We start from the raw sequence: 12,521 nt of genomic DNA, 5'->3' as shown, positions 1-12,521 counted from the left end.
GGAGGCCATACATAATAGACCTTGGCTGCTCAGCTTTAGAATTTAGAAGGCAGTAGAGAGCCAGAAAGGAATATTAAACCCAAGAGTGACAGGATTAGAACTCCGTTTTAGAAAGAGTATTCTGGCAGAGAGTATGGCTGACTCAAAATGGGGAGAGAGCAGATATCATAGAAATAGCATCTTTTATACTTGTTATCTCAATACCACAGTAAAGAGGGTAGCTAAGGAAAATTTTCTTTATATTCCAACTGAAAATAACCTCCTTTGGGGTACAGAGCCATATAGCTGATACATGAGAATCTATCACTATTATAGTAGCTATATATAATCTTGATACAGGATCTTTCTTCTTGGTTTTATACAAAGGTCAAAAAGGATGTGAGCTCTTTTTATTAAACTCTATGCTGGTTCCAGATCTTTTATCAATAAAATGAACTTTATGACTGATCTAGACACCAAAAGTCATCATTTCATGATATAAACTTGAAGAATCTAGAATATGAGATTAAGGAAATGAAATTCCTTTCAATTCCATTTTCATGGGAGCCTAAGCTCAATTATACATTTGTGTCAATGTTGTCAATATTTGGGGTTATATCAAATATGGGAAAACTACCATCTCTACCACTACATAAACTCTATAAATCAAAAAGAACCTAGTTAATATGGACTAAATTTGGAGTGTCCATTATGTACCAAATGTTTAAGTACTTTCCTAGCTGCATTTCCAGTCATCATATTATTTCACTGATTTATCAGATAAAACCCTTGTGGTAGGTATTATGAGCCCTAAATTTCAGGCAGAAATCTAAGGTATAAAGAGATTAAATACTCTGTCTGGGATCAGGCAGCCATAAATTTTAAAACTAGGATTCAAACCCATGTCTGTTTGATTGGATTCTTGTTACAATTCCTCCAGGCTGCAGGGATGTGTGTTATATGTGTAGGTTGTGGCCAAAGCCCATCAATTACTCCAAAATAGCTATCAAAGGAAGGCTTCTTTTTCCAACCTAACGACTTACTTGTTTAACTACAGCCATTAGGAACTCCTAGAACATCAAAAAGATGCTTAAGAAACTACCAGAAAGCCTTGAGACTTGAATGATAAACCTTGAAATACTCACATTGAAGGTGTAGCAAATATTATTTCCACTAAAGAAGATGGCTAAATAGTGGAGGGATGGGAAGCCAGGCTGAGTATCCTGGGTGTCCCTGAGACCCCAAAAGGATCTTCTATCGGAGACACCGGGAGGATTCTGGAGCTATCCTCCAGCCACTACAGCTGCTCCTCATTTGCAAACAGCCCCTCAGTCATCACGTATTCTGCAAAACACACACCCACCAGTCAGCAGTATGACCGAAAGCAGTACCAGTTCATTCTACAGAGCGTCCTATGACACGCATGGAGCCTCTGCAAGTAAAACGTGGGCGAGTCTTGTTGGCAAAGTCCCTCCTGGCTGCAGAGCTAGACTCAGGGCCATCACAGTGATCATGCTCTTATCCATCAGCTGCAAGAAACCCTCTGGATTGACGGGAAAGCATCAGAGGTTACGGGTTGACAACCTGGGTTCATGTCCTGGCTGTACCTGTTTCCTCTTTGCTAAGTCATCAGCTCTTGACTTCCCAGTCGGGCAAGGGTTACAAGATCAAATGAGATCGTTTCTCTAAAAGTGCTTTGGAAAGTGCAGTGGTTCAACAAAACATATCAATTTATTTTGGGGGGATCATCTTCATCCCCATCAAAGCAGGCTGTGGGGTCTAAAAAATGATTTTTCTATTTTAAGATGCATCTCACTGAATAAATTATTCTACCATGATTATTCCTTTTTGTTATGGGATACAAATAGAAGGAGCTTCTAGAAAACTGTGGTAAAAACTGAAGTTCTAGTTGACATTCCTTAGAAATTCACTCTAGCCCACTGAGTAGTTATTTTATCTTTTAAAAGGGATTGATTTTACTTTTTGTAAAATGTAGGAAATATGTAGCAACAAACAGCATGTAGTCACGTAAACATATACCTATTTTTGGACCCTACTGCAAACTGATGTAAGTCAATTTGGCTGCCTGGTTTTTAGGATCTTTTTATTAAATCATGGTAGCCTCCAACAAGTCAAGATAGGTGGTAACTATCTGCTCTTCAGCCACGTTGAACACTACAATGAAAGCAAATTCTAGGCCAAATTCTGCCACATATACGAACAACTGATGGGCAGGAAGTTGCAAAAATTCTCAAATAACTTACTCTTTTAACATCCCTGTTTGTTCTTTTAGGAACTCCAAAGCACTGCGTGAGAGACAATCCACCACACCTGGTCATTGTCTTGCTGTGTACACAGCTGAACTACATTTCCCGACCACCTTACAGTTAGGTTGAGGCCCTGTGACCCCGTTCTGGCCCGACACATAAACATCTCCCACACAAGCCGTCTTTCTTTTTACCTTCCATGACACCTCGGAGGCCCATTTTAAAGATGGTGGGAACTTCCCTGGTGGCTCAGTGGTTAAGAATCAGCCTGCCAATGCAGGGGACCTGGGTTTGATCCCTGGTCTGGGAAGATCTAAGCCTGTGCAACTAAGCCTGTGCACCACAACTACTGAGCCTGTGCTCTAGAGCCCGCGAGCCACAACTACTGAGCCTGTGTGCCCTAGAGCCTGCGTGCCACAACTACTGAGCCTGTGTGCCCTAAAGCCTGCGTGCCACAACTATTGAGTCCACATGCTGCAATTACTGAAGCCCGCGTGCCTAGAGACCGTGCTCCATGACAAGAGAAGCCACCACAATGAGAAGCCCGTGCACCGCAATGAAGAGTAGCCCCCACTTGCTGCAACTAGAGAAAGCCTGCGTGCAGCAACAAAGACCCAACGCAGCCAAAAATAAAATAATAAAAAAAATTTAAAAATTAAAATAAAAAAAATAAAGATGGTGGCATTACAAGATGAAGGTATTAAAGACAGAGTGACTCAGGTTTTCAAGTCACCCTTTGGAGAAGGGCAGCCCAGGAGAGCTGCCCAACAAGAAACATTCACCTTGGACTTGGAGTAAATGAAAAATAAATCTTATGTCAAGCCACTCAGATTTAGAGTTGTTTGTTACAGCTGCAAGCACCTTGCTGAAGCAGATGCATCAGTGTTCTAATGGCAGGTTCAACAAATCATCCAGAGTGATCAGGCAAAGGAATCTACTGTTAAGTGAGGAAGATACAGGATTGAATGGAGCTCTGCCCAGTGCCAAAGCAGCTCGATTGTTGGGCTACCTGAATTGTTACTCTTTGTCCATGCAAAAATAGAGGGGCATGCACAATATTTCTAGCCAATCACATATTTCACCAATGAAAACATTATTTCTAACATAATTTGTTTGTGCTAATTAACAAACCCTCTATCCTGGATTTTTGATAGCATCACTTGAAATATCTTCCCAGCCACCTTTGAGAGTAGACATCATAGTAAAGTTCTTCAAGTGGTAACTTGAAGTGTAGACTCCTGGAGTGTAGACTGCTGGCCAGCATAGAGGTGAATTTAAAATATTTAACCACTGGTATGACACAGCCACCAAGACATTAAAAAAAGATGTAAACTCTTATGCCAGACCAGTACCTTCTATCCTGGATTACTTCAAATGTTAATTAAGTACCCTTAGGGTAGAGATTAAAGTAATTCACACCATGACTGTTTATACTGAAGTATTTAAAAAATAAATTACATGCAAACAAGGGTCTAATTCACAGCCATCATCCAGTTTATTTACGTCTCTGCTCACTCTAAGAATTACCAGCAAAGGATAACGGGACCTATTCCTAAGTGTAAGATTAGATCAATAAAATTAGCCATCTGTCCAAGGAAGGCTTTAAACTCAGGTTGTATTTAAGTATTATGTTTCCAACTGCCCAGATGTTACAGAAAAGTGCCTGCTGATACAACTCCTTTTGCACAATGTAAACCATTAACTGGCTAATATAAACTTGTTGCATCAAGAAAAATAAATACCATTAACACTGCATTAAATCTGATTCGGGATTTTGGGTGCCCTGTCAGCAAACACAAGTGTTAAGATTTAAATTGCTCAGGATTTGCAGAGTCAGACAAAGAAAGAATCTTCAAGTGTCTTTTGGGGGATGGGGAAGAAGAGACTGGAAAAGAGATCAAAGCTTCAGAAAGTGTGTCCTTGGTTGGTCTGGGTGGTTAAGGTAATAATAATTGTTTAATTATATTAATACATTATTATTAATAATTTATTAAATAAATAATAATTAAAATTATTATTAGTAAACACTAATAATAGTTAGTGTGAGTATTATTAGATAGTAACATCCCATCTTTGTGTAACACTTCAGTTCTTTCAAAGCACTAGTGTGCTTCATTTCCTTTGATTCTTAAAATAAGCTGGTGGGGTTATCTGGGGTAAGTGGGGTTTTTTTTACAGCTCTGGAAGTGCACGAATCATTAATAAGAAAAGGAAGAGCCAATGGAGCCCAGTTTCTATCTTTCTATGTCACTGGTAATGGCTCATAAATTACTCCGAACTGATGATCAGTGAGCAGACCCTGACCATTTCTTAGCTCTCTAACTCCATGGAGATTTTCACAGACTCCCAGTCACATGCCAGTCTGGATAATTCTCTTTCGGGAACACCTGCTCCTTGCCACCAACACCCTACAAAACCTCCACATGACAATTACCAGACAAAAATTGTCCATCACCCTTAGGGATACTGTTTCTCAGAAGAATCTACTCGAACAAGACCACAAACCTCACAGCCACATTTCCAAACCCCAAATCAAGGCATGTGGTTGACCAAAGAGTCTTTTTGATTTGTCAATTTATCTAAAAAATTGTACAACTCCGTAAAATTAAAATTATGTTATCAATCATACATTAACATGTACAAGAAAGGATAAAAGTACATGAACTCATAAGTGTCTATGTTAATTATTCTGATGCCTGGAAATACACACATTCTTCTCCCACCCACACCCCCTTCCAGATTAAACAATCCCAATTTCATAAACATTGCCTTCAAGTTTCAGGCTTCTAATCCTTTTTTAATGCCTTGGTGTATGTATTACCTCATTTAATCCTTAAATGGTAGCTTCTTTCCTTATCCTATTTTTACAGACAAGGAAACCCAGGTATACAGAGCTAATATAACTGCCCTATGTCACCAAGTAACTAATAATAATAATTTTTTAAAAGTGTCAGAATTTGAACCCAAATTTGTCGAATAGCAGAGTCTGTGCTTTCACCCAAGCCTTCCGGCTCGGCCAGGAGGAGCCTTCCTGAAAGAAGGAGCTGCGTGGGAGCGGGGGTGGAATGGGCCTGCGGGAAATGAGGGGCAGGGGCTGGTCATATACAGCCTGGCTTCTTGTTGCTGCTACTGAAGGGTGTCCCCCTTCAGTAGCTGCATCGAGAGATGCAGCCATCTCTCGATGACGGGGTTACTGGGAAAGCAGGTGAGTAGGAGGACCTGCCCAGAAGAGATGTCCTTCAGGGGCCTTCAGAGGACCTCAAGTCCCGAATCCAACCTTCAGGCACCCGGCAGAGAGTCTAAACACTGGGGTTGTTTTGGCTGAAATACAGATGCTTGCTGTCGAAGTGGAGGCTGTCAGGGTACCGGAAGGTACCTGGGGTGGAGGCAGGGAGGCTATGGGAGGACCCCAAGTTCTCCTCCGTCACGTCCCTAAGTGTGGACTGTGAACCACATGCACCAAGTGACCTGAGGTTCTTGTTTTAAAAAGCAGATGTCTGGGATGCACTCCAAGAATTCTTATCCACATAGAAGTTCAGCAGTGACTCTCCTGGGTCAGAAGTCTAAGATCCGCTCTGTGCCAGCTCTGGATACTGCGCCCTCTGCTGGCAGCAATTTGATTTGATTTTCAGCTGAGTCTCTTTCTGCCCCCAGGCCCAGACCCCCATCCCATGAGATCGGGGTTCTTCAAGGAAGCAAATGTCTTCCAGCGCATCTCAGGAGGCTGAAGCACACTTTGGGGTCCTTCTTCAAAACGACGGTTCACAACCAATGCAATCAAAGATGGGTTTGGCGGGTTTCTCCTACAAACTGCCATTTCGTCTCTGCAGCATCTCCTCACCCTTTCCCTTTTTTATCCTTGAAATAGCAGGTGCACTTCTAATACCTGCAACGTGCCGTGACCAAAACAAGTGGCAAGGGTCTTGACCAGCTCAAAAGATTCTCTGTTGCAATCAAGATATCGCGGCACTCATTTAGTCCATTGGGAGAAATAAAGTCCTGCTTGCCTAGTGGATCAGGTAGGAGAAGACAGACGCCCCCCAGGATAACACGGCAGGAGTTGAGATCCCACCTCCACCTCAGACACCTGAGTCCCTGTTTTCCAGAAATCTAGCTCTGGTTCACTGGACCACTTTTGAGCTACAGTAACCCATGAACAGATGGACAACTAACTACTCCCCAAAGAATTCTAAGGTTGTTAAAGCCCTGGGCTCAGGGAAGCAACAAAAAGCAAAAAAAAAAAAAACCAAAAAGAAAAACACCACTCAATTCCTTTCTGGTCAAGTCACTCTCCCATGAGAAAGAATTCTGAGAAAAAAGTACTGCCTCATGTTACACACATTACTCCTGACCGTGACCTCTCTGTCCCTTCAACTCATAGAGAATCAAAGGAAAGAGAAAGAGAAAGAGGCAGGGGCTTCTTTGTAGGGATGAGGTATGATGTGGAAACAAATGGGAGGGTAGGAGGGCTGATACAAGGAAGGATCAGAGGGAAATATTTCTGCTATGGCGCCAGAACTGCATAGGATGCTAGTAATTAGGTGCTGGGGAGAAATATATATAATTCCCCTGAGGGCGTTTGTCACTCCAGTTTTCATCAAGAAGCAGGACAATCTGGACCAGCCTTGGGGAGGAGTAGGGTTGGTTGGAAAGGGAGGGGTGACATCCGGAAGAGCTGAGCGCCCCCCCCCACCCCCAGATTACATGCTTTGGGAAAGGAACTTGGGTGAGAGCTTTAAGTGAGGACATAACCAGTCTCTTGTGAATTTCAGGTTATTCCCAGGTGGGTGGGGGAGGGAAGTAGAAGAGGATGACCCCTGACCTTTGCTTGACCCTTTAGCCATTCAGCCTCACACTAGTAGCAGCAGAAACCACCTACAGGCGCATGAATTCCCCACCAGCAACGGACAAGGCACATTGCCCTTGCTCGAACCCTGCTCTGCTCCTCCAGGCTTTTGGTATTTTTCTTTCTGAGTGTCCCTGGATCTTTGTTTTAGTCCACTTTTTCAGATAGAGAAACACTGACGGAAAAGTGGAAAGGAAAAGATTACAGACTTGCATCTCCCCCCCACCCACAAAAAAAAATGACTGCAGATCTCCAGTCCTCCAGGGGAAAACCTTGAATTCTGAACCCTGACCTGACCTTGTCCCACTGACCCTGGGACCTCAGGCAGCCGGACAGGCAGAGGAAAGGCCGGGCCCTCACGCAGCCCTCCAGCCCCTCTCTCTGTGCCAGAGAGTTAAGCTAACACCGTAAGTTACCAATCTGCCTGTGGGAACACACGTGGCTTGACACATGCTGGTCCCAACAGATGTGTCTGGATTTCCTTTTCCCTCCCCCGTGCCCTACATCAGAGGCACAACAGTCCTCCCTGCATGTCCTGGAGAGACTCTGGGTAAGAGAAGAACTGGAGACCACTCAAGGGGGGTCTGGGTACTAGTCCCAGCTGAGTTTCTGATGTTAACTTGGGCAAGTCCCTTGGTCACACTCAGCCCAGCTGTACAATAGGGTGTTTCACTTCCTGCCAGGTCTGTGATTCGAATTTGGGAGTGTCCCCCCCCCGCTTCATCCAGGGGGAAGATGCCCTCCCTGAGGGGTTGCACACCTCTCCTAACTGGGCTGCTAAGGACTCCTTTCTGCTCCTGACAGCCTGCATTCCCATTCAGGCTCTTACTAGTTGGGTGACCCTGGGTGAGATATTTAATTTCTCTAAGCCACAATTTCCACTTCAGTTAAACAGGGGTAATAAATAGTACCCATCTCGCAGACCTGTTGGGTTCATTAAATAAATCAGTATGTGTCAAGTTCTTAGGACAGTGTAGAAAGCAATTAATTTTCTTTATTATTATTTAATTTGATTTAACTTGCGAACTGTTCTTTCTTGTGAGTCTCAGCAAATGCAGAGGTTTCTTTATTAACACTCAGTGACAGAGAAGTAGCTATCTTGGGGTGGAGGGAAAAGTTGTCTATGTTGGACCCAACTGAGACTCATAATTGAAGATGCTGTTCGGTTTTTTCTCACCAGAAGTAGATGGGGATGGGAAATTTTGAGGTGGATTTTGAATCCCAGACTTCTCCAACAAAGCCGAAGTTGTCAAAGGGAGATTTAGGAGTGTGAGGAGAAAAACAGGGTCATCCAAATAAAACAGGACTGTTGCAGTACACCTTAGGGGTAGCCATGCCACCTTCAAAGTTCTGCACACAAATCAACTTCTATTGAGGAAACAAGGTACAAAGAAACTCCTGTATGGATACTAGCAGGATCTGCTGGTGTCTGGGGAAGATTATAAATCAGCTGGCTGCTGTTCACATCAGAGCCAAGCAGGGCACACCCAGTCTTTAATCTGGACCAATTCTCCGGATCAAAAACTAATCTTTCCAAGGCTTGTAAATGAGCCCAGGAGGATATTTGCCCCCAAAGTTTATGAAGTGGCTGTCATTTTAATCTGAGCAGCCTTCCAACCTGAAAGCCAGCGTCTGGATAAAATTATAAAGTAATGAAAAACTCTCCGAGGCTGAACTTAGTCCACACTCCTTTTACCTCAAATTTGATATATTTAATATGCTAAAATATTTAAAATGTAGAGTTTCCACTATCAAAACCTTATCTATGCTTCAAATAAAACCAAAGAGACCAACATGGCATATTCATGGCATGAATAACAGAATGAAACCCTGGATGAACCAGGTAGGAAATATTTGTAGGAGAGGAACTACAGAAAATAAGAAAGGAAATATGGTGAACCATATGAGCAGTTTTTACACAGCAGGCTTTTGTGAAATACTTTAAAAAAAAATTCTGCTTAAACGAATTGAAATCTATCCTTAAAAGAACAGTACATACACTGCTCACGCTTAAGAACTACAGGTATAACTATGCATTGTTCAAAAACTGTGACTAGATGGTTTTATGTAAATAAACCCACATGCAGATGATCACGTGTGGGTATCTTAAGGAGGAAAGTTAGAAAGAAGCCCTTCATTGAAATCCTTGAAGATGTGTGTCTGTGTGCATGTAGGAAAGAAACAATTTAATATAATATCACCTGGGACTGCTGCTATTTTCTCCAAAGTGAATGATCAGTGGGGCTAGAATAGCTCATAATTTAAGTGTGCTTCAGATTATAATATCAATTATAAATTTCAAGGCAGGTAGCAAGGCGCAGGTGATAATAGATACAGCTTGAAGAATGAGGGCATCTTCCAGAGCAGAAAGGCAACAAGTCATATTTCCAAGTGGAGAGATCCTGGAGCAGCGAAAATATTTAAGCAGCCATATGGGAACCTGCCAAGATTACTTTCTTTGCCCTCTGATAAATTTCCCCTGTTTGTCTCTTTCTTAACGGCAACATTATTTGTAAAGACAGACTGTGCTTTCTGCGAGGTTTTGCAGACTGCATTCAAATAAAGTTATATTGTTTTCCACTGTTCATACGATGTAATTACTACCATAAGACAACCCCGCTTGCAAAGTAAACTAAGAAAAAACAGATTTTTCAGAATTCTAAATACAGTCTCAGCAAAGAGGAATAAAAATCATTATCCGAGAAACGTTTAGAACTTTCTTGCTTAGAATGTTCTACTTTGAATAATCTCACCACACAGGCCAAACCAAAGTAGGCAAAAACACAGTTTGACTTTCTACCTGTGTAACTAGAGAAAACGCAGGTTAGTGTTTCGAGTTCTCAGCAGTTCACTGTAATAGCCCACAACGCTGTACATCTTTGTTTAAATCGCAGAGCAAAGACAGGAGCTCAAATCACGGTAAAAACCCGTTGGGTGCTCCTTTCTGAGAAAACGGCCCCAGAGTGGAAGAGAATCCTAACAGCAGAGGCCACATCCCTACATAGTGCGTGGGAAGGACTGGAGATGGGCATAGGGTACACCAGGCAAATCTTCAGACACTTAACAGGAAATCGCTGGGCTCTGAACAAAATGAATTCAATAAGCTGTTTAGAGACACAGGAGGAGCTGTTTGACTTTTCTTGCACAGTTGCAATCCTTGTAATTGAGACAGCATGATCGCTGCCCCAACTCTCAGCTCTCTGTGGTCAAATACAGAGCCCTCCACCTCTACTGTGTCTGGAAAATAGATCATTCTTTTAACAAACAAATATCCCTGGAACCGCCTGGCCTGGGACGGGGGGTTGGGGGGTGGGGAGGCTGCCGTCTTTTCTCGGCTCTGGGCAGAGAAGAACCCAGTTAAGTGCCTCTGGTCAGGGGTGAGAGAGGCGGTGCCTGGCCCGCTTTGGGTCCTCGCTAGAGACGGGGACCTGGGCGCTCCGGACGTGATGCTCCTGGGAGCACCGAGAGCATTACCTGGTTTTCTGAGAGCTGCTCTGAGCGGCACAGCGCCGGGTCCGAGGCAGGAAGCCAGGAGCAAGAGCCGGAACAAGACGCCTCGGGTTAAATCCATTTCACCGCGGGCGCCTGCGAAGTTTCACGAAGTCCTGGGCGCACCGGGAAAGGGCGTCTCCTGAGGTACGTCGGGGAAAGCGGGCCCCACGGATCCCCTGACCGAGGTGAGGAGGCGAAGGGCTGAGGGCGCTGGACCAGGAACCACGGAGGAGTCCACGGAGGCAGGACAGCAGCCGGAAGGTCCGCGTGCGGGAGTGAAGCGGGCTTCGAGCAGCAGGGCTTTTCGGGCGGGCGGGGCGGGGTGGGGGAGGGCGGGGATGGGGGCGGCGAGGGAAGCCGACGGGGAGGGACTGGCTGGCCGCGGGAGAGAGGGAGGGAGACTCGACCGACCCGGGGATGGAATTACAATCGAGTGGAAGTGAGAGGGGCAGGCCCTCAGACAATTTACTCTTCGCCCACCTCTGGGGCACAGAGCCCGCGCATCACCCCTCTAGCAACCCCCAGCGCAGCCCTTCCCGGCTGGTGACCTAGATTGGGGCGCTAGGAGGGGCCGACTTCAACCGCTAGAGACGCAGGGCAGGATTTAGGTGACTGCGAGGCCAGGACCCTCTGCCTTAGTCCTGATGCTGAAATCTTGCGGCGCCTCCCGCTCCCCTGGTATACTCTCCTCCGGCCGCGCCCCTCTAGGTCGCTTCCACCTTCCTCAGGTACTTTACCCAACACCTCCAAAGGCTGCTCTAGCCGGTCCACCGCACTAGGACGCACTAGGAGTAAGGGGGATATAGCAGAGGGAGGAGGAGAGGGTCTGTGATTTGCCGCGGGGTGGGGGGTGGGGGAGGGTGCGTAGGAGGAAGAGGGGGCGGGGCCGGCCAGGACAGAGGCGCTAAGAAGATAAATGGGATTTAAGGCGCGCAGATGGAGAGCTGAAGCCTGCCACTCTGTTGGAAACGCCTGGTGGAGATTAGGGCCCGGCACGGGGAAGTGTGGGGCCCTCCCGCCAGAGGAAGGCAACTTGAGACCCTCCAGGGGAGGAGATGAAGCTCTGGGTTAAGCCTGGCTTTGCCGGAGGGGGGGAAGGAAGCGAGTTCAAGCTCCTTGGCAGACTGAGAAGGCCCAGCTGGGAGGGGGCGCGCGCCGGCCGGGCTGGGGCTGGAGGCCGACGGGGAGTCCTGGCCACCGATCCTGGGACCAGGGTTCCCAGATCGGCTAGCTAGCCCGAAAGACACCCCTTCTCCTCCGGATTTGCTGCCTGAGAACTCAGTAAAATGCGCCTGTTGCCGGGTTTCCAGGTGGCGCTGCTAGAGGAGCCCCGGGGACTTAAGTCCTGCTGCACACCTGCGTGCTGATCTTCAAGCCAGCGAGACTAGAAGGCAGATAGAATAAATAAACCAAGAGGGACTAAACCCTGAGGGAAACGCAACCCTCGCCAGTTCCTGGGGAAACATCAAAGGCCCTAGGAAGTACCCCGTCGAGGGAGCAGAGGTCGCTGGCCTTCGGGACTTCGTGCCGGCCCGGCCCCACCTGGCAGCGTGGCAGAGGCTCCTGGCGTCCTGGCCCTTCATTGTTAACCTAGGTTTTAGGATCCGGAGGGAAAAATGTTGATCAATGTATGTCCTTCCCCCACCCCCAAACCCCCCAAAGATTTCTACTCCTCTTTTAGGAATGAAGTATCCCCCCTGGCTAGAGGGTTTGTACTGAGCCAGATCTAAGAATATTTTCCCTTCTGTGTTGGCATTCTCAAGTGTGCAGCTCTCCATAAAGAAATTCAAAGTCATGAGTCTTTGAAAGTCTTAGATGTCACACCAGAGCTTGTCCTTTTACACGGAGCTGGAGGAGAAAAGTCTTACAGACTGTGCACTTCACTTCCGAGTTGATAACAAACCCATGTCCAGGAGACCGGCCAGGTGACTGTCCCC

The 12,521-nt window shown here is 45.8% G+C and overlaps 1 protein-coding gene across 1 annotated transcript in view; it reads right to left on the bottom strand.

Annotated features, from left to right (window-relative positions):
* EGFLAM (EGF like, fibronectin type III and laminin G domains) overlaps window positions 1–10,907 on the bottom strand; it is a 173,034-nt gene extending 162,127 nt beyond the window's left edge. Inside the window, exon 1 of the mRNA XM_059060251.2 lies at window positions 10,567–10,907. Coding sequence (XP_058916234.1) covers window positions 10,567–10,663 — 97 coding nt within the window. The 5' untranslated portion in view covers window positions 10,664–10,907. The remainder of the gene's footprint in view (window positions 1–10,566) is intronic.
* Window positions 10,908–12,521: the final 1,614 nt, after the last annotated feature.

This window comes from Kogia breviceps, chromosome 4, assembly GCF_026419965.1.
Source record: "Kogia breviceps isolate mKogBre1 chromosome 4, mKogBre1 haplotype 1, whole genome shotgun sequence".
Classification (NCBI taxonomy): Eukaryota; Metazoa; Chordata; class Mammalia; order Artiodactyla; family Physeteridae; genus Kogia; species Kogia breviceps.
This window is presented reverse-complemented; position numbering and strand designations above follow the sequence as displayed.